This window comes from Catharus ustulatus, chromosome 5 (genome assembly GCF_009819885.2).
Source record: "Catharus ustulatus isolate bCatUst1 chromosome 5, bCatUst1.pri.v2, whole genome shotgun sequence".
NCBI classification, from domain to species: domain Eukaryota; kingdom Metazoa; phylum Chordata; class Aves; order Passeriformes; family Turdidae; genus Catharus; species Catharus ustulatus.
Window position 1 is genome coordinate 513,020 of NC_046225.1, and position 27,322 is coordinate 540,341.

At 41.5% G+C, this 27,322-nt stretch overlaps 3 protein-coding genes, 1 long non-coding RNA gene and 1 pseudogene across 5 annotated transcripts in view; 3 read left to right on the top strand and 2 right to left on the bottom strand.

Annotated features, from left to right (window-relative positions):
- RASSF6 (Ras association domain family member 6) overlaps window positions 1–15,661 on the bottom strand; it is a 48,228-nt gene extending 32,567 nt beyond the window's left edge. The window contains exons 1-5 of one of the 2 annotated variants that reach the window (XM_033061000.2): window positions 14,370–15,661; window positions 12,516–12,577; window positions 6,936–7,058; window positions 6,695–6,840; window positions 4,898–4,977 (exon numbers count right to left, since the gene is read on the bottom strand). In XM_033061000.2, coding sequence (XP_032916891.1) covers window positions 4,898–4,977; window positions 6,695–6,840; window positions 6,936–7,002 — 293 coding nt within the window. In that variant the 5' untranslated portion in view covers window positions 7,003–7,058; window positions 12,516–12,577; window positions 14,370–15,661. Of the gene's footprint in view, window positions 1–4,897; window positions 4,978–6,694; window positions 6,841–6,935; window positions 7,059–8,122; window positions 8,540–12,515; window positions 12,578–14,369 lie in introns of those variants that run through there. The other variant, XM_033060999.2, reaches the window with a different exon arrangement.
- On the top strand, window positions 3,134–4,492 carry LOC116996923 (interleukin-8-like). Its single transcript, XM_033061002.1, has 3 exons — window positions 3,134–3,197; window positions 3,371–3,506; window positions 4,271–4,492. Exons 1-3 carry the CDS (start codon window positions 3,134–3,136, stop codon window positions 4,356–4,358), a joined length of 288 nt encoding a protein of 95 aa, XP_032916893.1. The 3' UTR covers window positions 4,359–4,492.
- LOC116996376 lies at window positions 7,907–10,505 on the top strand (annotated as a pseudogene).
- Window positions 15,662–16,087: 426 nt separating the features above from the next.
- LOC116996643 (interleukin-8) lies at window positions 16,088–18,772 on the top strand. Its single transcript, XM_033060517.1, has 3 exons — window positions 16,088–17,346; window positions 18,090–18,173; window positions 18,730–18,772. Exons 1-3 carry the CDS (start codon window positions 17,228–17,230, stop codon window positions 18,758–18,760), a joined length of 234 nt encoding a protein of 77 aa, XP_032916408.1. The 5' UTR covers window positions 16,088–17,227; the 3' UTR covers window positions 18,761–18,772.
- A 3,788-nt stretch (window positions 18,773–22,560) lies between these two features.
- LOC116996892 lies at window positions 22,561–25,346 on the bottom strand. Its single transcript, XR_004418037.1, has 4 exons — window positions 25,156–25,346; window positions 23,826–23,907; window positions 23,355–23,440; window positions 22,561–22,954 (listed from the first exon to the last, which is right to left on the bottom strand). It is a non-coding gene; the product is annotated as an uncharacterized LOC116996892 (long non-coding RNA).
- Window positions 25,347–27,322: the final 1,976 nt, after the last annotated feature.

Below are 27,322 nucleotides of genomic sequence, written 5' to 3' on the forward strand. Positions count from 1 at the left end.
AGAAAATCTAAAGAGAAAGGATTACTCTTTCCTGTTGAACCTAATACTCTTTCAAAAAAACCCATCAGGTCACATGGACTGACTCAGCTGCTCAGCAATTTTTAAATCATCTTTTACTTGTTTAGATCTAGAATTCCCGGTATGAAGAATGATTACTAAAGAGAGTGGTGAACAATCATGGAGAGCAATGAGGACAAGGCACTGCAAGGAGCCCCCTAGGGGAAAGAAATTCCTCACTGCTCATGTGAGCATAAGGAAATGTAAATTTCCTGGGCACTCAAGTCAGAGAAAGGCAGGAGCATATAGAAAATTATCTGAGAAACTAGTGCTTTCACTTGGGTACATCAGCCTCTCTCCTGCCCTTTGCTTTCTGAGTATAAATGATGTGGAAGCCTTGACTGGTGGAATTACTGAATCTTTTGCCTACTGTAGCACCTCCAGATGGATCTGAACTATTCCTGCACGTTCCAGTTTGCCATGTGACTTGGACATTGACTCTTGGATCACATCAGTGTCAAAAGTTGGATGCAGGACAGTCTGCATTCCTGTGTGTCACACACTGCCTATAAGCATCAATGCTCAGAAATCTTATCGCTCCGTAGCTGTTATGGTGCTATCATGCCAAGAAAACTGAAGCTTCTCAATGACTGTATTCATGACCCTTATGATAAAAAAAGTGTTTATACAGCTGAGGGATACCAGATATCGTTTATGACACTCATAGTTAAGGCTTAGCAATGGCTCTCTTCAGTCAGAGTGTGTGTGAACTAGAATTCCAGCAGCTCTTAATTCACCCACCTCACGTCTCCAAAACAAGGTCCTTTTAAATCAGTTGGAACAGCAGCTGTTCTCTGGCCCAAGTCACACAGTTTGCAATAAAACATGTGACTTTTTCATTCAGAGTTCATCTCTTCTGGCTTCTCTCTCTAATCACAGGAGAGATTTTATCTTTGTCGACTCTGAGTTTTTTTGCAGGCCACTCCTGAGCACTCTGCTCCCTATGAAATGACAAGTCAAAGCACAGCTTCCACAACACTACTCAGTTGATCCCACTGGTCCCTATCAAGATTTATTATGCTGTAACCATTGTGTTGTCTCTGATAAAACACCTAAGCCCTTTCTTTACGTTTGAGTGGAAACACAGAGCCACAAACATCTGACCTGTCTGGACCAAGAAAGCAGAAATTACATTTCCTTAAAACTGAACAGGCAGAAGGTTTTGCACAGAGACAAAGGATAAAAGCTTAATTGCCTATAGAGCACGGAAAGAATAGCTTTTTCTTTGACATACTGGAAATCATTAATGAAATTAAAGAGGAATAACAGTTTCTTGGAATTATTTGGAAAAAAATTCCACATTCCTTAGGCAATGCAATTCATCCTTCAATTTTCTCCTTGTATGCAGGCCAGAAGATTTTCTAGATTTCGATCTTCTAGCTTGCATTTCTGTAAACAGCTTGCTGTGTGTGGAAATAGTACGTGAGGGGAAAGTAAAAAGTCCAGAGTAAGGAACAAACAACCCATTCTGTGCTGCTGTCAGGCAACAGGACAGCACTTCATAAAAAGAGATTGACCTGGAGACCTGATAAAGGCCTACAGAATTATGAAGCCAGTGGTAATCAGGGAGAAGGCTCAATATCTGCTGTAGAAGAATCAGGAGGCAGCAAATGAAACCAGATTCAGACTACTAGGGATAAGTCTCAAAGACACTTAATGTTTTCTTACCCATTCCTAGTCACCTGCTGATTGCCATGGTTGAGGACAATCCCTAGGCAGACCTCAGCTCTGACAAGCAAGGGCTGTGACTAGGGGTCTATCTGTTTATCTGTGAGCTAATCCAGCTGTATTTGCTGCAAGCTGTAAAGTGGCAGGAAAACCACGTGCTTGATGCCATAGCTTCTGGAATAGCTATTGTTCAGATCTTATACTCTAAGGCATTTATAGACAGCAATAGATACGGTAATAGCAAGTGGAAAATCGTAAACCTCTGAGACCTTCATGGCCAGTCAGAGAAAAATAACCTACATTCATTCGTATCTGGCCCTATGCTTTGTTCCTTTGACTTCCCCATTACCTGGCAGAGGAACAGTAGTGGGAGTCCTTCATGTTTAAACTAAATAAGGCCAACTTGTATTATAGTATTCATGTCTACTGTTAAAAGAAATGATTAAACACCTCTGACTTTGTTTGAATAAGCCTTCTTCATGATTCCATCTTCAGTTTGCTTCATTTTCATCATAATCAGACTAAATCTTCTCTTTACAAGGTCAAATTAGAATTTTCAAAAGTGTCTTATTTTATTTCAGAAACAGAATCCGGCAGCAGCTTTTAGAATTTTCCTTTTCCCAAAATCAAAGCAGCAAATAACTAAGAAGTTTCTGCTTCAGCAGAAGCAGTCATCCTCAAAAAACAAAACCCACCTTAGGTTAGGTAAAGCAACTCATATCATATTTACGTATTCTGTGTGTTCTCAATAGTACTACAGAGTGTCAGTGGTACTATTGCTTGTTTCAATGAAGCTAGATTTGAATTCATCAAAAGAATAGTCTAAGTATTTCTGCTAAAGTTATTTCAGCATAAAAGTTTTTTTCAATGTATATAAATATAAGCACAAGGAGAGCTAGTACCTGTAATTTCTGGAATTATTGACTCTTACTTCTATCATGTCTTAAAATGGAAAAAAAAAAAAAATTAAGTGCAAAGACAAAGAGGTGGAAAATCACAGAACAAATGCCTTCAGCCTGTGGTGGAAAGTTGCAAGGAGGACACAAGTACAGATTAAAATGATCCCAAGAAACTGTGAACTCTCTGCAGACTCCACACAGCTCAGTACAGGGCAACTCTACATGTCTTTACTTCATAAAGTGCTTTCTACTACTGAGAAGCAGCTTTGTGGTCATGGAGGGAAAGGGGCTTACCCACTCACCTGTGACTCAGTGCGCAGCAGCATCTCGCACGTTCGGAGTTTCCAGGCTGTGACCCACCCGTGATGCCGGAGTGCCCCGGGTGGCCCAGGCAGGATATAAATACAGCCGGTTCCAGGGCATAGGCACTTGCCATCCCGGGATCTGCCAGAGCTCCCTCCACCACAGAACCAGGCCCAGGCCACACGAGGAAGGCACGCTCTTGCATCATGACTGGCAAGACTGTGGCTGCTGTCCTGATCCTGCTCCTGGTCTCAGCACTTGGAACACAAGGTAAAGAAACCCTTCCTAAAGCTCTCCTGACTAATGGTCAGCAAATGCTGATGGGGAGACACTGTGCTGTCTTACCAGTGCAGCAAAGGACTCTCCTCATGCTGTCAGCAGAAAACCCCATGTTGTGCTTCCTGTGAAAATAGTGAAACATTCCACCTTTTTTTGTTTTCCAGGTGAGGTAGTGCCACGCTCAGCCATTGAGCTCCGGTGCGAGTGCATAGACACCCATTCCGAGTTCATCCTTCCCAGGTTCATCCAAAATGTGACCCTCACCCCCAGCGGACCTCACTGCAAGAATGTTGAAGTCATGTAAGTGTTTTGCAAAACTTCCCTGATTACTTAACAAGAAGGAAGCAGATTTTTTTCTCGAGAGGGTGTCTGTGTTCTGTGAGCGGTGTGAGCAGCCGGCAGAAGCAGCTGCTCAGAAAGCAGAACAGCAACGTTCCCTGCTCCTGCAGACAATGTGCCGCATGTTGTGAACTGTGTGTTGTTCTGCCAATCTCTACTTTGTAAACGCATGCAATATTTTGACCTAAATTCTCAATCATCAGGCAGCAAAACTTTCTAAAGCTCTGAATTCCAGTGGCTTGTGAAAATGCATGGAGCCATGCTGAGCAAAAGATCAAAACATAATTTTTAAGGGCTAGGTAGGTCCAAAAAATGATCACACTTCTACTCAAGTAAATGAAAAAAACTACCATTAGCATACAAATCATTCCAGAACTTTTACTGTAACTAACCGGATTCCTATGGACTGGGCAGCACAATTTCTGAATCAAGATGGAAATATTTACCTCTTCAGTGAAAGACCGACACAAATACAAAGCCAATTAGGGGAAAAAAGCAGTTTGGAAAAGATTGAGAGTCCTGCAGATGGTTTAATCCATCAAACAAACAGATATGAAAAGATACTAAACCAGTGAAAACGATCCTTTTATGTTAGGCTACAGCCTGAGTTTATACAGCTTGAAGTGGAACATGTCAGTGTATCCCTAGAATGATGTTATGAGAGAAAGGTGACTTGCTTTGGATTTCACTAAATAGTCCCTTTCCTTCCTTTCTTCCCTTTGCAGAGCTACCCTGAAGAATGGCAGAGAAGTGTGCCTGGAGCCCACTGCTCCCTGGGTGAAGCGGATCATCGAGGCAATTCTGGACAAGTGAGTCATTTCTCCTCAATAAGCACAGCTTACTGGGAACCGGTATTTTAATTGAGCTACCTAACACAGACGGTGTGAAGTGCTCCAGAATTCTGTGTCCTCAGGCAGTTATTACCTTTTGTGTTCCCTAATTGTGACAAACATTGTGATTGCTTTGAGCCTTAATTACAGCATTAGCTATTGAAGCCTTACTGTGCCACACATCTCTAGGAAGGTTACTTTCCTCTGCCCTAGGGCACAAGCATTTTGAAAACCTGCAGCACAGCTGCTCAAAAAATCCGAGCATTACCTGATTGGTTTTCTCATGCTTGCAGTGGTAGAAAGCAGCAATCAGTTTTTCAAATTAATGGCATAGAGATAAGTGTGGGGGAATCAGGCTCCGGATGTCAAGTGAAGCATCAAACCCTGGAAATTCACTGCTATTGAATCCTTTTGGAAATGTTATGATTTACCAGTGCCCCTTGGATTCTGTCACAGCTTTTCAGGATCTGGGCACAGAAGCACAAACTGGTGGATTTCAGCTGGATTTTCAGCAAGTCTTACCTGTTGTATGGCTGATTTATAACAGCTTCCTTTTCCGTCTTCTTTCTTTCTAGGGCCAACACCAAACCTGAGACAGTGTCCTAAAACAAAGAAGAAAAATGCCCTAACTCCTCCAGGGAGGCAAAAATGGGGAAAACACTCACCAGCTTCTGACAGCTCACCACCTCCAGCCTCCGACATTCACAATGTCACAGCATTCAGAAAATGTATTCCCTGGTTTGCAGATAGTTTACAACAATACTTCTACTCTTTTAAACAAGTGTCATTATGTAGGAAAGAAACCACTTGCTTCTCAACAAGAAGGCAGAGAAGATGGCTTGTGAAGGAATATGGAGATGATTCTGGAATAATTTTTGCTAAACACGGCTGGAACAGTGCTAACAGTTTAGGAAAAGACGCGCAACAACTTCTCCCCAGCAAAGCATGGGCAGGTAACTTCAACTGCACCTGGTTCCTGCCACTCACAGTGGGCTACTGGCTGAAGAGGGGGGCTTCCAGAATCAACATATCAAAATTCTGGCACATCAGGTTTTGTGTCATCGTTTTCAAGATATTATTTATTGTGAATGAGTGTTGTGATGATATAAAAATACATTTTAATGCCATCTTTTGACTAGGAAAAAGCACTTTATTTATTTATAGAATAATTTTTATTCATTTATTAATTTATTTATTGAAGATGTTTGTATTTATGTTATTATCTAATAAATTTATATTACCTATTTATATTACCTAATAAATGCTTATTTAAATGTTTCTACTTCAATATTGTTTGTTATTAATTTTCTTGTGGGAACAGATAACTGAAAAAAAGAGGAAGCGTTTTCTTTCAGTTTGTTTCACCTAATGGGTTCCCAGAAGGGCAAGGGGGGTTCTGAGCTGTGGGGGGCAGCAAATAAAACAGCACATTGTTGCCTCTGTGAAGTGTCCATGATTCATAATCAGAGGAATTATGAAGTTTATCTACTTTCTTCTCTTTTTCTTGTCAGACTCATTGTTTTCAGAAGTCCGGATGCTAAAATTTTCAGATAATAATGAACTAATACTGGTTAGTCACAGAAATTGCAAGGCCATAGCAGTGTGGTGCTCTGACAGCACGGCAGCTGAGAACATGGCAATAAACAAGGGTTTTCATTAACTCAAATAAACAGGGAAACCTGATAAACATGAGGGAAGTCCTCCCTAATTCCAGTCAGGAAGGAGGACTACACGAGGGGAAATCCTAAGAAACAGATCTCCAATTATATGGCCTCACACCTACCTGTAGCACAGCAATTTACAGAGGAATGTTGAAACTCGAGCAGTGAACACTTGAGAAATGAGAAAGTTGAGCAAATATTTTGATATTTGTTTAGGTTTGGTCTTTTCCAACAAGGAGCCACTCCACATTCTGCACAATCAGCTCATGTTTGCTCATGGTGCAAGACATAAAGGGAGTTTTTGGCAGTGTTTGAGCAATTTCTTGTGCAAGAGGACAGCTATTCTGACCACGCTTTCCTCCCTGTCCCCGTATTTGCCCCATCCCACTGCACTGCATTGCACAGCCTCAGAATGGGAAGGAGTCAAAGTTTCTCAAGGAGACAGGTTTTGTTCAGACTTGTCTTACAAGTCTAAGCCTTCCTGTCAATAATCCCGAGGGATTTTTATAAACTACCTTCTTTCAGAGATAAGGATGTCGCAAGTATCAGCCAAGAATGGGGAGAGGTTGGGAAGGACCACTCGATCTGCACAGCCATAAAAGCGTGAGTGTATCCTAAAGGACTGGCATCAGTTTTAGTGTAATACAGAAACACCTACCCTTTGCCACCAGTAAAATCCCAGCCAAGTTACTGGGAGCTGAACCACAGCCTGGAAAGCACTTTTCTCATCACTTCTGTCCAAAATGTCAGCAATGGCTGCACTTGTAGGACTCCGGGCAGGGCATCTGCACCTTCCTCCGTAGGCTCATCAGTGATTCCAAGGGTAGAAATGACAACATATCACATCTCTGTGTGCAGTCACACATCCTTAGAAGCACAATAATCACCCTCATGCTTACAAAACTGCATGTCAGTGCTCTTGGGGACTGCTAAGAAGCACTGTGGCTCTTCTGACTTGGTGTCCATCTTCACTGGGCTGCTCTTCCTTGTCTTATGACGTGTTTATCTGCTGTCTTAGACACCTGTGATTATTCAAAATGCATGAGGTTAGAAAGAAAAACAAGCAACTTCCTAAGTGCTTATTTTAACCAGGTATCATTACAGCCCTAACGGCCAGATACTTTCTCCTTTCATATTCTGAGGAGATGAAAGTTTGAGAAGAGCTTAAGTGACTTTGGTGACAATGATTCAGTCATTTTAAGCTCATTTCCTGCTTAATGACTAGAGAGACTTTTCAGTACAGAATAAAGCATCTAAATCCCTTTAGCTAAACTGAAAGAGACTAAATCCTTTCAGAGAACAAGAGAAACTAGTTGTGTCTTGTCCTCATGAAACACTGACTAAATAACTTAATCGGATTCATATCAAAATATATATTCTGTAAGATTGGGATGAAAAGTTCTTGTAATTATGCTGGGTAAATGTTTTTGCACAAGGCACTTAAGCATGATGCATGCAGAGAGCTGACCAGAAATTCTATATTTACAGAGGAGGGGAAAAGTCCCCTTATTTTGGCTCAGAGGGATGTCTGGCAATGTATTGATTTCCAAGTGCAAGCTTAGGATTGTTGGATAAAGCCAATATCCCATGAAGAAGTGCTAACAGAAAATTAAGGATAACAATAACAATAACAATTTAAAGAATAATTGAAAATATACAGCAGCAGAATCTAGGGAATTTTGAAGTGCCACTGAATGGACTGCACAGAGGTTTGGATTTCTTATGCAACACTCTCATGTGTTAGGAAACCTGCGTGTGCAGAACCCACCTCTCAGTGCTCAGGCTGCTGGGAGCGCACCTTTCAGGTATAAAACCTGATGGGAAACAGCTCCAGAGTGGGACCTCTGTCAAGAAGAAAAAGTGCACAGCAATGGATGGCAAATCTGTTGCTGTTGCTTTGGTTCTCTTCTTGGTCTCAATGGCAGGGTCAGAAGGTAAGAAAATGATTTCTTAAAACTCATGTAAGCAATTAATGAGTATACACATGCAAATGCAAGTGGGCTTACACTAGGGCCATGATGACTTTTTGCAAGAGAAGTGCATCCTCAGTAAACTGTCATTCAGAAGGAAAAAGGATCATTTGTACCTGTGAGGATGCTGTGGATGTTTCCAGGAGTAAAACGTGCTTCTGTCTGCTAATGAATTTATTCCTATGCCACAATATATGTTTGTGTCTAGGTTTTAATAAGTGTTTGAATTAAAACAAGATCTTTCCTTCTAAATATGTCCATATAGCTCTTCTTCTACAAATTACAATTTCATCCTTTTTGCAATTTTATTCTGTGTAGGCAGATTGATGATAGAGCAAGAATTATCCTGTTTGCAAGAAAGAATAAGAAATATGAGCAGATGATCATGGCAGAAACTTAGCAATCCAAGTTTTAATTCAAATGCACCTGCACACCAACAGCTCTGAAAATGCAGCTGCTGTGTTGTGCAGATGCTGTTAATTTTATCTCAGCATCCAGCTGTTAATTTTGTCTCAGCATCCAGCAAAACAGAGTGTCTGAGGGACAAGAATGAGACTGCAGGTTGCTTCAGGGGAACAAATAGACTGCTCATGTACCTAGACACAACAGAGTTTTGTTCCACAGGCAAGGCCCTGGAGAAGACAGATGAAAGAGGCTCCCAATGCCAGTGCATAAGCACTCATTCCAAGTTCATCCCCCCCAAGACCATTCAGGATGTGAGATTAAGCAGAAGAGGACCTCACTGCAAAAATGTGGAAATCATGTGAGCACCCTTCCTAAATAGCATCTTGCTTCCTACAGGAGGGGACTGACTCGGCATTTCTCATCCTATTTACTTATGTGCTTTGAGTGGCAGGATGTGTCCCTAGCAAAGGCTCAGAGACACCAGGTATCAAGAACAAGGCCTCATATCCCAAGGAATAAACTAATTCCCAGACAGTGTTAGAAGCAGCTTCCAGACGGTATTTTAAATTTCTTTCTGCTGTTATTTTACATATGAACAACATCAGAGGGGAGAATCAGAGTCCCAAAACACAGGGCACGACTTAGACATTGAAGAATCAATCAAAGCTACAAACTTGATCCTCTTGGCATGAATTAAAACAATGCCCTCTGACTTAGCCTGCATGTGGCAAAGTCTGAAAGGCCCAAGTTATTTCCTGTGTCAGAATTGCACATGGAGTATTTCCCTGTTTGAGGAGTGGAGAATTTGGATTATACTCAATCTGGGTACAAAATAAAAGGTACAGTAAGTTGGATTTAAAACCACTCCTGGAACTAATCACAGGAACCAGACCAGTGCAGTCAGTAAACGGAAGGGCTCTGTCAGGCTTTTGCTATGGTTTCTTAAGCAAATAATGGTTGTACAATCATACCCTCTGTGCAGCACTGCATGGCATCCTGTTCCACCTCACTGGGAATTGGTAATTTAAGACAGGTTTGGTTAAAAACAAAAACAAAAAAACAACACTTCTCCAGATAATTAATTTCCTGAAAGGTCTGCTTAAGTATGGCCAGATAGAGAACTGAAACCAAATAGAAAGTTCATCAGGATCGTGATAAGATTACAGCATAAGCATGTGTACTGTGTAATTCATAAAAACCCCCAAACACATAAGACTAAACAGGTCCTTCATACTGGCTAAGAGAAATTTCCAGTCATTAGGAGAAGTGTGAGGGACACACCTGGCCTTAACTTGTGTGCTGCTTTCTGAGCAGAGCTACGCTGAACGATGGCAGGGAAGTGTGCGTGGAACCCACGGCGCCCTGGGTCCGGCTCACTGTAAAGGCTCTGCTGGCCAGGTAAGCTCTTTCATTTCCTAGAACACCTGCACTTAAAAGCTCTTTTAGAACCTCTTTTACTTAAATTCCTGGCATGCAAATGTTCACTCTCTTCAGGCATTAGTAGTACTTTCCACCAGTTCTCTCTAAAGCAATATTTCTACATGCCTGAGCAGTGAAATAGTTTCCTTTGATACCTTCCTGGTGTGTTAAACCACCCAAAAGGCCATGGCTATGATACCCCTAAACCTCTGCTGAGACACAGCACGCTTTGTGTGTTTGACACTTCCAGAAGGTAAGGTCTTAAAGACTCACTTCCTCTTTCTGGGTATAATTCAGACATGCAGCTGGCGTTTCCACGAGCTTTCAATGCTGTAGACAGAGATAGTCAAATCCCTCCTTTGCACACAGGCAGATGGAAGTTCTTCCTGTTGGAGCAGTTCATGCAGTTCTTTCTGTTTTGGTTTGTTTGTTAAGGATTTTTTCTTTGCACAAATGTCAATTGGTTGGTACAGTAAAAATAAGTAATTAATGAGCACTTATTGCTCTCCTTTAGCTTGTATTAATAACAATTGTTTCTTTAAATAATTCCTGAATTCTCTTTATATTTAATCTAATTGCAGGGCCAGGGACAATGTTGAGTCACCAGTCAAAGAAAAGTCAAGGAAGAATAAACCTTGGATTTTTGCAACTGTATGAAATGAGAGAAAACACTGATGCTGAGAATGCCCCTCTGCTACATTACTGCAGTCAATTATTTTTCTTTTCCTGAGATGGTTGCTGATTCTTCTCATTTTCTATGCTGTTGCTCTCTCTAAACTTCTGTCTGTGATAGATCAAGGAGTTCAAGGTTAATGAAAGTGTTTGAGTGTTGTAAGGATGAGAATAAACAAGATGAAATTAGTTACCCTAAATGGCCATACTTAAAGCAGAAACAGAATGGATACAATTAGCAAATACATGAATAAACACATAACGAGGAAGCATCTGTGCAGCTCTGAAGGAATTAATCTCTCAGGCACTTGTTGCAGTTGTTTGCAGGTGAAAACAAGTCTGTGGATGTGGCAGGTCTCACAGGTAGAGTCACAGTGCCTTTCTGAAGCCCCTTCACAGCCCTCACTAAACACTGGAAATAACGAGGCTAAGAACATGTCTTGGAAATGGATAAGTAACAGGTGAATACATAGAGATGAAGGGCACAATGAGAAGATCAGCTTTCATTGATAAAGGAACATCACCCATGGATTCTTCCACCACCTTGTGTGAAGTCCTGTTTGGTTTGGCCGTCCCACACGGGATCTGGGAAGGTCATTTGCCAGGAGCTGAAGTACTCTGGTGATGGTAAATGATGATGTGAAAACAAGGCTCATCCATAAAGAACTGCAGAAGGACCTTAGGGATTCACTCATTAGGCAACAAACTACCAGATGAAATTCCCTGCAGGAAGTAGCCAAAGTGATTGACATAGGAAAAAATCACAAAGCTCCTGTAGAAGTAAAACATTCCAGGCTGACCATCAGCACATAGGAGAGAGATCTTGGGATGACGCTAGGTGTATGATAGGAACATCAGATCAGGGAATGAAGAGGGTTTGGAAGTGATTTTAGCTAAAGGGATTTGACTGGGTGTAAGGAAGGTGCAAGCAAGCACGGGCTGATACCTGAACTACCTCCTGTGTCATCAACATTTCAGGTCACTGTGAGCCTCGGGGTAAAGACTGGGAGTTCACGGCTTTCAGAAGGGAGCAGCTAAAAATAGAGAGACTGCATCACCTGAGTGACTTCTGTTTGTTGTGCTGCAGTTTCCACTCACAGACAGGAAGATGCAGGCAGAGACACATACATAAATATATACATATACATCAAGAGGAGTTTAGAAGTCATATTTCAAAAGAAAAGAACACATTTTTTATTTCAATATATCAGAAAATATTTGGTCAATTTTTTTCTCTCATGTCAGTTCACAGATTAGTCTGAGTTGGAAGGGTGCCATAAGGATCATCAAGTCCAACTCTTATGTGAAAGGCCAATATGGGGATTGAAGCTGTGACCTTGGAATTACGAGCACCATGTTCTATCCAACACCCTAATAGACCAAATTTTTTTGGTTTACAAAAGGATTTTGCATGCTTATTTATTCTGTGAGGTTTTTCCAGGGTCCAGAGAAATGCTTATATGGCTAAACATTAATGTTAATGTGTCAATTCCCATTGATTTATTTATCATTAATTTCTTTCTACAGTCAAAAAGATATTTAGTCTTAGTGATTTGCTTCACATTGTTTATGGCTGGCCATATAAATCTAATGTGCAGATTCTAGCAACACTCATCAGACTAGACACACATGGGTGAGAGAGATGGAGGACTCAAAAATGCCATAAGTCCTGTGGGGCTCAGTCCTGTGAGTGTTTGTAGTTGTGTTTGTTGTTTGACCCCCAGCAGCCCCCTCACCAAAGCAGCTCTGGACTCAGATCTGGATCCATGAGCTGGCTGAACACATCCACTGTTCCTTCCTGCTGCTGTACCACCACGTTTTGGTGAGCAGCAAGATTCAACCTGTCCATCAGCTTGAGATCCACTGGATCATCAAACTTACATGTTACAGCTTTTATGTCAAACAGATCTCACTTGTATTTATGAGTCAGAGATGAAGGTGTGATGTGTGTTAAGGCCACTGACCGCTTCTAATTTAACCAAAAGTTCCTGGCATGAACTAGTTAAAACTTACCATGTGTTTCCTCCTGCCACTTCAGGTCTTACTTGCATAGTCAGAAAATGATCCCAGCCGAGCTGATGGGAGGCAAATGCAAATAAGCAATAAATGCAGCCTTATAGGACAGGTATAGCCAAGGTGCTGGTGCCTAACAATTATCTAGGTGTCCTTACTATCTCTTCTCTTCATACCAGGTAGATAAATTTTATTTGTGGTATGTATATTTGTTAATATTTTCTAGTATTTTATGTTAACACTACAGGTAACATCAATGCATCCTGTTCTAATATTACTTGATACCTTATACTAATATTTTCAATACATTTTCATATTGAGTTGGAGCAAATTAAACATTTCATTTAAGCGACAACAATTTTTAAGTGGAAGCTTCAATACAGAATCGACTCTTTTCAAGCAGAGCTAAAATATATATAAAAAATTAATATGCAGCAACATGCAACCGTTTTTATAAATACATATATTAAAAGGCAAATCAACTTAAAAGCTGTGCTGCTACTTTGTGATTCCAGAGGGATTCAGGAAATTCCAGCGCTTGCTGATCTGACTAAGGCTACATAACCATCTATATTTAAACACTGAAGTCTGAAAAACCCCACAAGCTGACCTAAGCCTTTCTCCTTTCCTTGCTAGCACTTCCTCCTATAGCAATTCTGATGTCTAGCAGATATTTTGCATTTTACGTATCTGTTCCCCAAGCTTTGCCTCATTGCAGACTTCCACACATGTTTGCACAACACTGGGCACAGCTTCTGAGCAGCGGAAGCGATTACTTCCCAGCTCCTGTATTTGTCCCGTCAGCTCAAGTAGAATGGCAGCGGAATGCCAAGGCCTTTGTGGGGAAAAGGAGGTGGTTTCAGAAGAGAGTGAGGTTTTCCCTGGGAGCAAGAGTAGCTGGAACAGGGAACATACAGGAGACAGGAATTGACAGACAGACTGAACTCTCCCTCATTCCAGCAAAAGCTTTGCTTCCTTGGCCTCTGGGTCTTGTGTGCACAACTTCTCAAGGAAGAGGACGGAATTTGTCTAAAACAAGAAAGATTCTTAATTTTTTTAGAGTAACCTTATCAGCCCAGGAGCTGGAGCATTCCTCTGGACTGGAGTGACTCAAAGCAGTAATGGACTGAAGCTCAGCCTCTGTACACCTGAATCCCCCTGAGCATGTCCCTCGTGCAGGGGCATCCTTTGCTACGGACAAAGATTAACGGGTCCCGGCCGAGATCATAAAAGATGCCCTTTTGACTTCTGTGCTCATTACACAGGGTGATGAGTCATGACAAACCACTAGTTTCCATCCTGCAACTTGGAGAACACAAGCTATATCCTGCCTTAGAACACAGACACGGGAGGTATTTGCTTCCTTTTCAGCACTTTCAGTAATCAGACTGTTGAGTAAGTGCTGTTTTGTTCACTGCCAGTGCGGCTGTTACAGGGTTTAGCATGGAAGGTCTCTGCTCGCGGCAGTATCAGCTCACTCAGTGACGCTATCCCTCAAAAGGAGCAGCAATTCCATTTGCACAAGTCATGTCTGATGGCTGGCAGTAAAACAAGCTGCCAGAATCTCATCATGGACTTGCAGTTCCCATGACAAAAGCCTGGATATCCTGGGCACTGTGTTGAAGGAATGTAGGGAGAACTTGGGCAAAACATGGCACTCCCAGAAACACAGCTTAGGAGTGCCTGGCCTTTGGGCTTGATCTCATGCCTCCAACGTTTTCACCCCTCAATTGTCTCTCTTACTCCCCCTTCACACAGTCCCAATGAAACTTTAACATTGGTGAAAAAGTGTAATGGACTATAAATATATACCATTGCATTCCAAACATCCTGTTCTTTTAGATAGATACTCACTCTTTTTTTCAGGGGCAGGGCTTATCATAGGTGGAGCAGGCTCTTGGCTTCACTTCTGCCCTGGGAATTTCTGCAGATTCACTACTGCCGCATGCAGGAAATAGCTGAGCCTGGTGGTCAGGAGCACAAGCACTCACTGATTTCACTTGGGGACTTGAAGGGGAATTCTCTTTTATTTCCTCAGGTATTAATAACATTTCAGCACACACCAAAATTACATAATAAGGCTGCAAATAGTAACTAAGAAAAGTGGAGTCTCTAATCAAATGTTAATTTAACCTCTGTGTGTGTGCATACATATGTGGAGACAGAGAGAAATCAAAAGAAAAAAAATTGACAAAACCTTCCAAACTCCGATATCTACAATCTGGCACGAGTGAAACCACACATTAATATAACAACATACACATCATAAGAGAATATAAGCAATAAAACATAACCTTAAGTTCCTAGTAAAACCCTCTCCTGGTTCACACATGGTTCAGTATCTTTTATCAACTTAATACTCAGTAAGAGATAGCAGAGACAAAGCTGCTAGATCTTTTCCTGGAACAGCCCACACAGTGACGGGAAACAAATGAATTTTTATCACTAAATTCCTTATACCAATTTAAGGATAAACGGCACACAGGAAACAATAATAAATCATGGGCAAACTCTTCCATTGTTACCATAAAAAAGTAGCAATGCTTTACTTGCTAAAGATGAGTTTTTATGAAATCCCCAGATTTGCGGAAAAGTACCTCATTCAATCCACAGATCCCAAAACCACAAAGCTTTGAGTCTGAAGACAACGAGCAGCAGAAGTCATCATGTCAAAAGGATGATGTTTTTACTGCACTGAAACAGAAGGCTTTCTCCTAATCACTCATAGTCCATCTGAGTTTGAAAATACAGACTTTAATTTAAGCAAAATTTCAGCATTTGAGCCCATCTTCCCTTGGAATTGTCTCCCTTGCCAGCTATTATCCCCAGCCACAGCAAATAAATGTTCAGCATTCATGCAACAAGGTTCTCTAACAGAAAAGTCTGTACAGTGCCATAACTCTCACTCTTGTGTAGTCCCTCTGCTAGGACCTAGGGTGGTTGCCAGAAAAAGATTTCAGAAAAGCCTTATTAAAAATATCTGGACGTATGGAGGAAACAAAATCGGTGGTGTTCAGCAGGCCATGCTGTTTAGTTTACATATAAAGCTTCCTCTGTTTATCATTCATTAACATGTGTAACATGAAAACTACAGGCACGATTTTCAAACACATTTGGAATTCAAGATGTGCTTCCCACAGAAAGCTTTGAATACTGCAGCCTTGATTCCTTACTAGACAAAAGAGTGATGAACTTACTTTGTATCATGACCCTTGAACAGAGGAAAAAAATAACTAAAATGAAAATATTTTACATCAAAATAATGCTGAGGTAAAATCTTGATGCTGTAAAGATCTTCTCAGTAATTTTAGCACTACCTGAATTCCAATCTGGTGGCTTGTATCAGGTAAGCAGAAGCTTTCAGTGTAAGTGGGAATAAGAAATTCAGTATCTCAAGTATAGATACACCTACACCTGATACACCTACAAAGAACAGTCATAACCCTGCAGAAAATATTAATAAGAGATGACATTAATGTAACTGAAACCATTCTGAAGTTATATTATTAAACAAGGATATGCTTTAGAAAAATTTACAAGTCTACCAAAATAATTGGAATGTGTGACTACCATAGACATATTTTAATAAATTAATGCATTGTATCATTATGTGCAGAATAATTCCTCGTCATCTAGGAAGAAGTTTCACAACTTGAGTCATGTGACTCATCTTTACTACATCTGGGAAATTCCTCTAACGCAATCTCCTTGCCAGCAGAGTACAGAGGCTGGGCACAAAACTGTATATAAGCAGGAATCAACAATACCCGCACACAGCAGGAATCAACAATCCTTTGGGACTCAAGCTCACAGAACTAAACAACCCAACGAAAAACTCCTGTCCAACCATGAACGGCAAACTCGTAGCTGTCCTGGCTCTTTTCCTGCTCTCAGCAGCTGTGTCTCAGGGTAAGTAAAGATTCCCAAATTCCCCTTGACTGCAGTTTTGCAGAGGCAACAACTGAGATGCTTGTGCTTGCAGAGTAGCTTTCTATTTGTCTCACTAAATTAGTCTCTTTTGAGAGATTTTCAGCACCTCTCTTCAGTCAGAAATCTACCATGTAGTCCTTGGACTGATAAGCTACTGACATCTTGTGGGAAATATTTTAAGGATGCAACTTGCATTTGCTTTGTTTCTGTTTTAGTTGACGCGTATGCGGCTAGAGACAGGTTCTTCTGTAGCTAGAGCCAGATTTTTGTTCTGAAGTGTTTCAATGTTTCTCTCCCTTCCCATACAAATAACAGTTTAGCATCTCGTATTTGTTGCTTAGTGACCATGCCGCCTCAAGCAAGTAATACAGTTGGAAAGGGAGAGCAAACAATATGAACACAGGAACATGGGCAACCTCCAATTAACCAACAAATCTAGGGCTCTGTCTTCTGCAGAGTGGCCGAGTTTTTTGATCCAGATTTTTAAACAATGCAGTGAACCACATTGTGTAGCCAGTATGGTTAGCAACCACAAAGCATGTGGGTTCATTTTTGAAAGATTTGGTAATTTAGCTTCCAATGTACTCCGGCACCAGCTCCCCTGAAACCTAAGTAAGCCTCCCTACAACATGAGGATTTAGGCAGCTTGCACAAATGTGATGTTTTAATTGAGGATGTTGTTACAATGGAGCAGCTGTGCTTTATGCCTGATACATTGACCAAAAGACCACCTGTCAAACCCCGATGTGCCTTTTCTGCTCACAGGTAGGACCCTGGCACGGATGGGAACCGAGCTGCGGTGCCAGTGCATAGCCACTCATTCCAAGTTCATTCCCCCCAAATCCATCCAAGATGTGAAGCTGACACAGAGCGGCCCCCACTGCAAGAACGTTGAAGTGATGTAAGTAGCTCTGCAAGAGGTTCCTTCCTCTTCCCCTGCACTGCTGCCACTGCTGCTGGGCTTTTAGGCTTCACAAGTGCCACAGTCAGCACGCTGACCTCATCAGACAGACTTTGTTTTATTTTGAGAGGGATGATTTTAAGTGAAACATCATGTTTTTCACCATCTTTATGACCTTACATATTCCAGAACTGACCATCTGTCAGGGGACATATTAAATATTTCTAGTAGCAGAATGTGGATTTAATGGACTTGTCAGCTTTTAGTACCCAAGCTAATTGATGTAGTTTGAATCCTGCATTTATTAGGCAGGCAGCCTCAAGGAGAAGCACTAAGTTCCAACAAGCAGATTTAGGGAAACGATGGACCAACCTAACCTGGTCTGAACAGCACAAAGACATTAAGATGTTACAATCCTTATTCTGCTCAAGCATCTTTTCACCACTGGAGGTTTCAATCGCTGTGTGAGAAAGCTTTACTAATATAAACAAATCCAAAATAAATGTTCATATATAGAGGGAAAGATTTTTGGGAATGCTTTGAGAACAGACACAGAGACCCACACAATTCTGGGTGGTTCTGGTCCCCTCAGTTGCATAACACATAAAGCAAAACAGCCAAGTGTAACCTAGAGTAGCTGGGATGAATTTATACTGTCTGATCTAAAAATTAAGATTACATTCTGTGAGTAAAACAAATCCATGCAATAGTTTGCTGACTTTCTTTTATTCTCTGTTTTGCAGAGCTACTCTGAAGGATGGCAGAGAGGTGTGCTTGGAGCCCACTGCTCCCTGGGTGCAGCGGATCATTAAAGCAATTTTGGCCAAGTAAGTCCCATTCCCTCTCTATGTGGGCAGTTGAGTGGCAAACCTCCCAGAAAAAGCCAGTTTGAAGGACTCCATAGCGATACTTCCCATTCTTTCTTAACCAGATTTAAAGATCAGGGAAGCTTCCTGCTTAATTATACATTCAGTCTTAGTTTTTCTGACTGTGCTTCAGGGTCCTTGCTCAGGCTCATACGTCAATACTAAACCTCTGAGTACCAGCAGCTCTGTCTGCAGGGAAGCACAGAAGTGTCCCCTTGAAAAATAAGGCTTAAAAAAAGTCATCTTCCCCTTACTCAGGTGCTATTTTTCAGCTAATGAGGTTCTTGCTGTGAGCAACTGCAGGAGCTCATGCTGCAGAGGTTTCCCAGCTGGACACTAGATAAGCACACACTGGGATTTCAATACCTGCTTTCAAAACATTAATTTTATTCTCCCTGTGCTTCAAGACAGCACAAAGAATTGGAAAGAGACCCCGCACCCTAAATTGTTGGTGCAAGGTTAAGTACTGGTAACTTGAACCTTCATTTAAATTATTTTTTTCCTCACCTCTTAACAGGGCTCAAGAAAATTCTGACTCTCCTCTGTAAGCAACACCAGGAATATCTGGGAACTGCTTCTGCTCGTCTGTCAAGGGAAATGTTTGGGGAAAGCATCACTCAAGCAGTGTACCACCTTCCACATCCTGCATCAGTGTTATGATGTTAATTATGGATGGTTTTATTTATTTATCTATTTATTTAACTGTATGTATTTAAGGAAGACTTTCACAATGGCAGTGCCGTCCATGGGACATGCTGCCTGTGACACTGAAGGAAAAGTGGTTTGCTGAGGGAGATTGAGAACCCTCGGCAGCCACTTGAGCCAAACAGATGCAGTGAGGTGCAATGCACCTGCAGCACAGCTTATTTACACTAAGCCTGATATTTTGCTATTTCACCAGCAAGCTGATGAATCCTCCTGCTCCCCTGGAGTGCACCAGTATGTTGTGTCAACAACAGTTTCCTGAACCACAGTCAGCCTGTGGCCAGACTGTGAACTGTAATGTCTAACTTGAAAAACCTAACCCACAGAATGTGTAGGACTGTATTTGGTATTTATGTATTGTGATTTCCATGGTATTTATAAATGTGTTTATTGAGCAGTTTCTATGTAATAAGGAAAACAATTTTAATTTATTTAATTTCTACTGGATTTTTCATTCCTGCTATTAATGAAGAAATATCCACAATCTCATTATTCTGTACTTGACTGTATGTCTAATAAGCTAGTCCACCAGCTAATGGAAAAACCTGCAATTTACATACATAGAGTTTGATTGAGAGAATGTAATTAATCCTATAAATGTACTATTAAAAGTTTTATATTAAAAAACCTCATTTGTTATCTGTTTGATATTTTAAATTTTAATTTACTTTATTTGAAAATTCTGGGGTTTTTTTGCCAGCCTGATTTCTGGAACTGAAATGAAAATTTTTAAGTCCATGGTACCATAACTCCCCCTGTTATGGTAACCTGGCACTCCTGACTACACTAGGAGACTCTTAGGGTGGGGTGAATGGCTCACTCTCCTCCCCACAGCTGTAAATCTTTACAACAAAAGGCCACTATCTGACCACCAAAATGGGAATTTGTGACCTTTACTTTGGGTACCCAAAGCACTTGTCCTGATGTAACAACTGCCTCCTCTTCTGATCCCTGAAATTCAGTGTGCTGAACACATGATGCTTGCCTCTCTTAAAAATCTTCCAGAAGGAAACAGGGAATAAGAGAGAAAGGGTATAAGTTCAAAGACTACTGTTTTTAACTAGAGTATAACTTTATATACTATATATAGTATAAGTTTATTTGAGGGATGCACATTTTTATTTATTCTATTTATTTATCTACAATCTAGATAGTAATGAAACAGCAGAAGGATTTTTGCTTTGTGTTGCTCCTTCTTGAGGACCCTTCTCAGTAAGACTGATGCCAGTCCTCTCCTTCACCACAGTTATTTTGGCATCAGCTAGTAGAGTTCTGACACTTTAGACAATGTGCCCTGTGGCCCTGCAGCTGTGAGGCCAGGCAGAAGCCATGCATTCACCACCTTCCTTTGATTTCAGTGCCCTCCACATCATGAAATGCAGCAGAGGTGTTTGCATATCCTTTCTGTCCTCTGCTTTTCTCTTGGCCCCTTACTTCAACTTCCTTTCAAACCATTTTTATTTCCTTTTTTTTCACAACAGGTTCATTTGGGGGCAAGAGAAGTGGCAATGACCAAAGACCTCCTGCCATTTCTCTATCCTCAAATGTCCCTTCCCACGCTTGGTTGCTGGAGTTCTGCTCCTGTGTGGAGAACTGCACTTTGTCCCCTGGAGGTTCTATGGTTGCTGTTCTTGTAATAATGAAAGTATATTCCTCTCCAGGGTATAAACACTGCAAACTATAGAGGAAGTCATGGGAAGAAATACTGGAAAGTCCCTGAAAAATACTTCTAACTCTTCTAACTCTTAGAAGAACAGAGGATGCAAACATGAGTTTCTTGGCCACAGTTTCTGTCTGTGCTGATTATTGGCTAACATAAACATAACGCTGGCTAACATAAACGTCCTGGCTTTGTGTTCGGTGACAAATGCATGATCTACACTTTACTTGTTTTTAAAAGCATTCTAAAAGCATTTCCATTCTACAATGATTGCTTTTCTTATGTTCATGTCACATAACAAGGGAAAATCCCATTTTCCCCAGGAAAATTATGCACAGGATGGGCTTTATATTGCAGATTTGTTTCTAGCATTTATTCTTGTTTACAACAAGATATCATGAGCAACTCTGCAGGAAATGGATCCTTTGGAAATTACACAAACTGCCATGGAAACTTTGGGATGAGCAAACAGGCATTTTGTTTCTGCATGCACAAGTGAAACAAGAATTTTGCCACCTATAAAAATAAGCCTGAGATCTCTGTTGTTGAAAACTGTCATGAAAATTGACTTTAATATTACCTGCAGCTAAATTACTTCTAGTAACAACCATTGGTGTTAGTCAGTGCAAAGACTGCTTCACAATTCCTGTGGAATTCTGGAGAGGAAGGTTCTGTGGAAGAATCTGGAAGGTTATAGGTATAACCAGGCTCACTGATACTGTTCCCTCTGTCCTTTTATGAAACAGGCAGCAGTGTGACATCTCTACAACCTTCTTCAGGTAGATTTCAACATGGCTATGCCGAATAACTTTTCATCATTTAACAAATACCATTTATTTTAACAAGCATCAACCTCTGATAGGTCCAATTACCTTATTCAATGGAAGTTCAAATTCAAGAGGAATGTGATCAATATTTTTTGGTAAGAAAAGGGTTGCACTAGGTTTCCCAGATCCCATCTCCAGTGGCTCAGCCAAGGACATTAGCAGAAGTGTGAACTAAGACTGCACCACCCAAAGTGCACATTGACAACTCCAGGATCAGTCTGTCGACTTCTATTCCTTACTGGAGGACAGCTGAAATGAGGAAAACCTAATCTTTTGATCTTTTGCAGAAAACTTTTTCATACATAGACACCCTATAAAAGCCTGTGGAAATAAGAAGTCATTAGGGAAGTGGCTTGAGAGCACATTTGGAACCAGTTAACCAACTTACCTCCAAAGGAGCCTTCAGTTTTTGAGAAGGAGAGTTAAGCAGCTTTTCTCTCCCAGCTAAACACAAAGTGCCAGAATTTAAATTTAAAAAATTAAGCATTGAAGTAGCATTCACACTGCACTCCTAAGAATCATGACTTCTTGCTTTTTCCTTGAAATAATTTTCCAGAATGATGAAAGCTTCATAGCTCATACGAGAAGCAAATGAATAAGTCCATCCTCAGCCTGATTCTTTTATTAAAGGCATATATTATGTTAGCACAGAAATAAGGAGACTTTGAAAACACTGACAATTCTTCTTTTCCTCTTCTGCTTTGAAGGTCACACTTTTTACAAGTTAGCAAGCAGACAGGAGAATCAGAATTCAACTGTTGTGCTAAAGCCAAAATGCCAATAAAATTGCAAAAGCTTGGAATACCATTTCTGTGTGAAGTGTGTCTAAAGCACCAGTGGTAGATTTCACAACAGTGAGACAGGACATGTGAATGAGAGCATGGACCACATGGGCTTCTTCTTAGTGCATGCAGAACTTCTTGAAGGAGTAAGAAAGTGTGAGAATGAGCCACTGTGGCGCAGGCACAGATGAAACAATTACAATGCAGCTAGAAGGCAAGGTTTCCAACTGAAAGCCAGTAGCTAAGCACAGGTACTCAGAAAGGCACAGCCACCTGACATAGCAGCAGATAATCATAGGCAACAGAGGAGTGACTCCCTGTCCTCCCTTTGGGCAGGCTTTTGCAAAAGTAAAAAATAAAGGCAAAGCAAGATATACTAAGCCCAGAAAAGGACCAAAGGGCAGAACTTTGTTCTGGAAGGCACCCCCTGCCATCTATTGCTCTCACTGAAAAGTAAGAGTTTGTCCATGCAGGTGTCAGACCTCTGTGTGAAAGGCACTTAGCCGCTCAATGCAGTGAAGAGCAAGTGACTTGTTAAAAAACCTGACTCTTTGGAAGATTTGTGTTTGACTTACCAAATAAAGGAATGCACAGCCACCCAGCTGGTTCATTGCTGAGCCGGACATGGCCAGCAGCAGCCCAACAATCAAACTAATAAATGCACGTTTGCTGACTTACTGCATCCCTGCAGTCAAAATCCTACCAGCTCCTCATTTCCTGTTTTCTTCTGTGTTTGGCACTTCACCTCTGACAGCAAAAGCCATGATTCTGCAAAGGAGAAGGATTTACGCAAACACTGCTCACCATGAGCACAATCTCAATGATAAGAGCCAAAGAAAACAGAATTGTTGTAGTTGGTTCATGTTGAGCACTGCAGCTTCACCCACTTCTTGTTACCACCAAGGAAAACCCAGGAGTGTTTTTGCATACATAAATCTCTCACCAAAGTCAGCAGGAGACTCAGCTGAGGGATAAACACAGGAAAGAGCTGCCAATCTACCTGCACACACCTGACCTGTTGGCAGGCCAAATGCTGGAGTCATTTCCATGTCGGGAAGTTCTCACAAAACTACTCCTGCATGGTGGAAAGGATGAGGGTATGCAATGTCTTCTGAAACTAAAATGACTATTTAAAAAAAATAAGAAGAACAAAATGCACGAAAAGTACCTGTACAGTTTGTTGCAAATGGTGTTTACCAGGAATACAAGCCAGGGCCATCCAGATGGAAAGTCTGCTGGTGGAACAGTGCTCCCCTAAAAAAATGATTTGAACAAACCAAAAAACTTCATTAGAAAGTGAGGATTTTGTCAAATTCAAGTTTGTGTTCAAGAGCTAAGGGCAAAGTTCATCTAAATTAAACTAATCACAGCAAAATATTATTTGGAGCTGAGTGAAATTATTTTTTTCAGACAATGCCCCCATCAATTTCATTTTGCAGGCACTTTCACTGTTTAGAAGAAGACCAAAGGTAAAAATGCTGAATTTCAATTAAATCAAATGTTGGTTTTTTTCAGCCTGTTTTCCATAGAATGATCCTAGCTTGCTTACTCTCCTGCCACTTCAGTTTACTCCTGACAGCAGCACTCATTAGCAATTTTAATTTCTTAGTTCCTAAGAAAGAAAAAATGCTTTACTCACGTTTGTTGCCATAACTTTTAGCACAATGTGTTGGCATAGTCCTGTACCCTGCATGCATTGAAGCACTTTGGAGTCACATGGTCTGGAAATTTTAAAAAAGTAAGAAAAAAAAGAAATAAATACAAAATAGTGGGGAAGGTATCCACGGACAGTAAACTCACATTTACCAAAAATGTTATCAGTGTGTTTCCTCCAAACATCTTCTCTCAACACCTCCCTATAACAAGCTGTGGGGTATATGTCCCTCTTGCTGCTCTGTAGGCTGCTTTTGATAATCCAGTAACAATTAAGCAAATGCACTAGTATTATTTTTCCCTCCTTTCAACAAATAGCAGCCATTTTTTGTTGCCAGCAGCAACCCAATTCATTTTTACTACAGAGTCCAAACACACTGGAGACTGAAAGGGCTGTGAGAAAGCATTCCCTGGGGTGGCAGCTTTGGTGTCTCCCAGGGTGTAAGTCTTCATTTTTCCATCATTGCTACACAACCAGTAAAAGTAACAGGATTAAAATCTGAGTGTTATGAAAGAAAACTTCAAAGATTCCGTAATGATTCCAAAGAATGGTCCCGTTTTCTTGTGGTCAGATGCCTCGTGTCACTGTTTTCCCAGGTGATGCTATCACTTCAACCAAAAGACCACAACTATCCAAAGCATACTCCCAAAAATTAGTCAGCTCCACTGAGTATGAAAACCAAAATTGCCTCAAGCCACGTTGGGGGTAATGCTGATTTTGGACTAGTATTTTTGGGGGGTGAATAGTTCATTTTTTAAGAGATTCATATTTAGTTTACTTCCAACTATCTGCAGATGGAACAGATTTTAATGTATTTATTTCCAAACAGCTCATTTCCAAGTTGACTGAAATCTTTGTTATCAGGCTAAAAGCATAAGGATGGGAGGAATTTGTTCACACAGCTTCTTTGAGGTGCCCCCATAGGAAGTAAAGGCTTCACCATAGCTAACAATGTCCTGATAGGGGACCTGTATTTTACTGCACATGAAGTTCACACCGATCCCAGGGCAAGAGCCTGCAGACTATTCACAGCATGAGGGGCATTTTCTGCTGCTGGTAAGGACAAGAGGAGCTCTTTCAGCCTTCCAGAAGCTGTGATGACCTCAAAGGCTTATTAACTGAACAACTGTGTGGGGGTGGAAGGAGTCACACAGTTGAAATCTTTGTCCAGGATCATGCCTGTCAGGAGCCAGGAGATTCTTCCCCCTTAGCAAAGGCAAAAACAAATTGTTTAAACGATTGGGTCCCAAACTCAAAGCCCCTCCTGTCCTTATATGTCAAGTGTAAACCAGTGAGTCCACCACCAGCCACTCACTTTTTGGGAATTGTTGCATGTCCAGGAGTCCCACTAAGTAAGGTGACAGCGAATCTACACTCCCTGCAGTCCCATGAATGATCTCAGAAAAGGGAAGTTGGCACCTGAAACTGAAAAACAGAGAAATGATGTCCAAACAGAAGGATTTCAGAGCCAACCCATTCTATTTGCTAAGGTAATGCCTGAGTAATACAAACACATTCCTTTTAGTGACCCACAGTGTGTGCGTGTGTTCACGCTCTGATTCCCAGAAGGGCACACAGGTGAAGAACATCTCACTCTGTGGAAGGGAAACAAAAAGGGTTCCTGAATGTTAAGGTAAGGTGAAGATGCGGGAAGGCATCTTTCTTCACAGCATCATTGGCTACAATCATTATTTTAAATGTGAATTTTCACATCTCAAAAGGTATTACAGAAACGAGCACACAGCAACGTGTGACGTGTGTCATGATGCAGCTGGCAAAATGGAATTGGAATTTTCCATGACAGAAGGTCATGAACAACAGGACACTTCTATCTCTGACATCCTGTGATGTTTTCAAGGGTGTACGGAATGGAAATATTTATTGAGAAACACACAGGGAAGTTGAAGGAAATGAAACATCTGATAGATATAAAACATACTTTGCACGAAACTGTAGCTTGAAATTTGGTTACCGCCTCCAGCAAACATGTTTGTACTTCATGACAGAGTTGGATCCACAGGAGGAATCATTGGTGTTGGGGAACAGCGCCTACTCATGGCCAGGGAATACTAAGAAACATACTGGTGTAGGTAAAAAAGGTATCGTAACGAAGATGAGAGGATATCAGCAGTATACACCCCTCAACTTAGACAGTACCAGGTAGCAGTGACTCGACATCTTACAGATCAGAACATAAATATCTTTCCTAATCAAAACCCTGGAGGAAATAAGACTGATTCTTCAGAGATTTGCCATGTTACATGGTTTCTAGGCCATGATAAAAGTTCACTTGGATCTAGGACACATCCTCCACAGTAATTCTCGTGCACTTAGGAGAAGTCCTCACTTGTTGAACTGAGACATCTCTTGTTTAATTGTCTTGTAGCTCTCCTGGGCCTGCTGCCAGTGAATGGCTCCCGCTACAGGTGCCAAGGGAAACAAATACCTGCTATGGAAAGGCACTCAGCCAAAGTCTGCAACAAAGCAGCCAGATCACTTCCTGCACATAATGAATTTAGGACGGGATAATGCGAAGGCGATTGAGACAAGTGGTTTATTCTCTTTGTGTTTATTCTCTTCACATCCCTACTCAGGGCCTGCCTGAGCTGGGACTGCTTTCTGTGCCCCAGTAACCCCAAGACCCACATGTGGGACACTGAGAGATTTCTCAGAACTACAGAATCCTGGCATATCTTCACTCAGCAGCTTCTGCTAAAGAGGTGGGTCACTTGAATGGGAACTTCTGTAGGGCAAATACAAACATTGGGGTGAGTCCTCTCCCAGCTAGACTGGCACCACCACTCACAATAACTAATCTGAACTTGAAAAGGTGGTGACGGGAGACAGGGCAAAGGGCACAATTCAAGAGAGTTCCTCCAAGGCTGAGCCTTCCTGCTGCTGTCATCTGGACTGAGGAGACCTTACTTACATTCCCACAGAAGGGAGCTAGAAGCAATCTGAAGTCTGCAGGTACACAGCCTTGCTCAGGCAGATGGTCTTTCATGTTGAAACAGTCCCAGAGACACCCATTTCCCTCGTTCCAGGCCTGCTTGTGCAAGTCCTGACTCAGAGGACCAGGCTCTGTACCATCTGTTGTCTGTGACCCGATGCTGCTCCTCTTGGCACATGGTTCCGAGGGAGAGCTGGCTGCAGAGCTTCACACATTGCTGCTCCATGTCTAAAAACAGCCTCACACTCCAGGCCCCAGGGGACTTGTGGAATTTCCTCAGCAGTAACCACTGTGGAATGAGTCTGATTGGGTCAGCTCTTGCCAGTAGTCATGCAAGCACAGAGCCAAGTGCTGTCACGTAAACTGTCCTTACTCATGTGTAGTGTCCAAGAACAGTGTGTAATCTGACTGTGCATGAGTGACAAGGCGTGAGTGATCTGCCCCCCACGTCCATTCGGAGCTGCATCTGCCAACGACAGCTGCAATGACCTGAAGCAGATTATCTGTGCATCATCCTACCTGCTCATTGCCT

What these genes read in the sequence shown, in the direction of transcription:
- LOC116996923 (XM_033061002.1), top strand. Translation starts at nt 3,134, where the DNA reads ATGACTGGCAAGACTGTGGCTGCTGTCCTGATCCTGCTCCTGGTCTCA. An exon ending in CTCAGCACTTGGAACACAAG is followed by an intron (nt 3,198 to 3,370) that starts GTAAAGAAACCC and finishes TTTGTTTTCCAG; the next exon opens with GTGAGGTAGTGCCACGCTCA. An exon ending in TGCAAGAATGTTGAAGTCAT is followed by an intron (nt 3,507 to 4,270) that starts GTAAGTGTTTTG and finishes TTCCCTTTGCAG; the next exon opens with AGCTACCCTGAAGAATGGCA.
- LOC116996643 (XM_033060517.1), top strand. Translation starts at nt 17,228, where the DNA reads ATGGGAACCGAGCTGCGGTGCCAGTGCATAGCCACTCATTCCAAGTTC. An exon ending in TGCAAGAACGTTGAAGTGAT is followed by an intron (nt 17,347 to 18,089) that starts GTAAGTAGCTCT and finishes TCTGTTTTGCAG; the next exon opens with AGCTACTCTGAAGGATGGCA. An exon ending in ATTAAAGCAATTTTGGCCAA is followed by an intron (nt 18,174 to 18,729) that starts GTAAGTCCCATT and finishes ACCTCTTAACAG; the next exon opens with GGCTCAAGAAAATTCTGACT.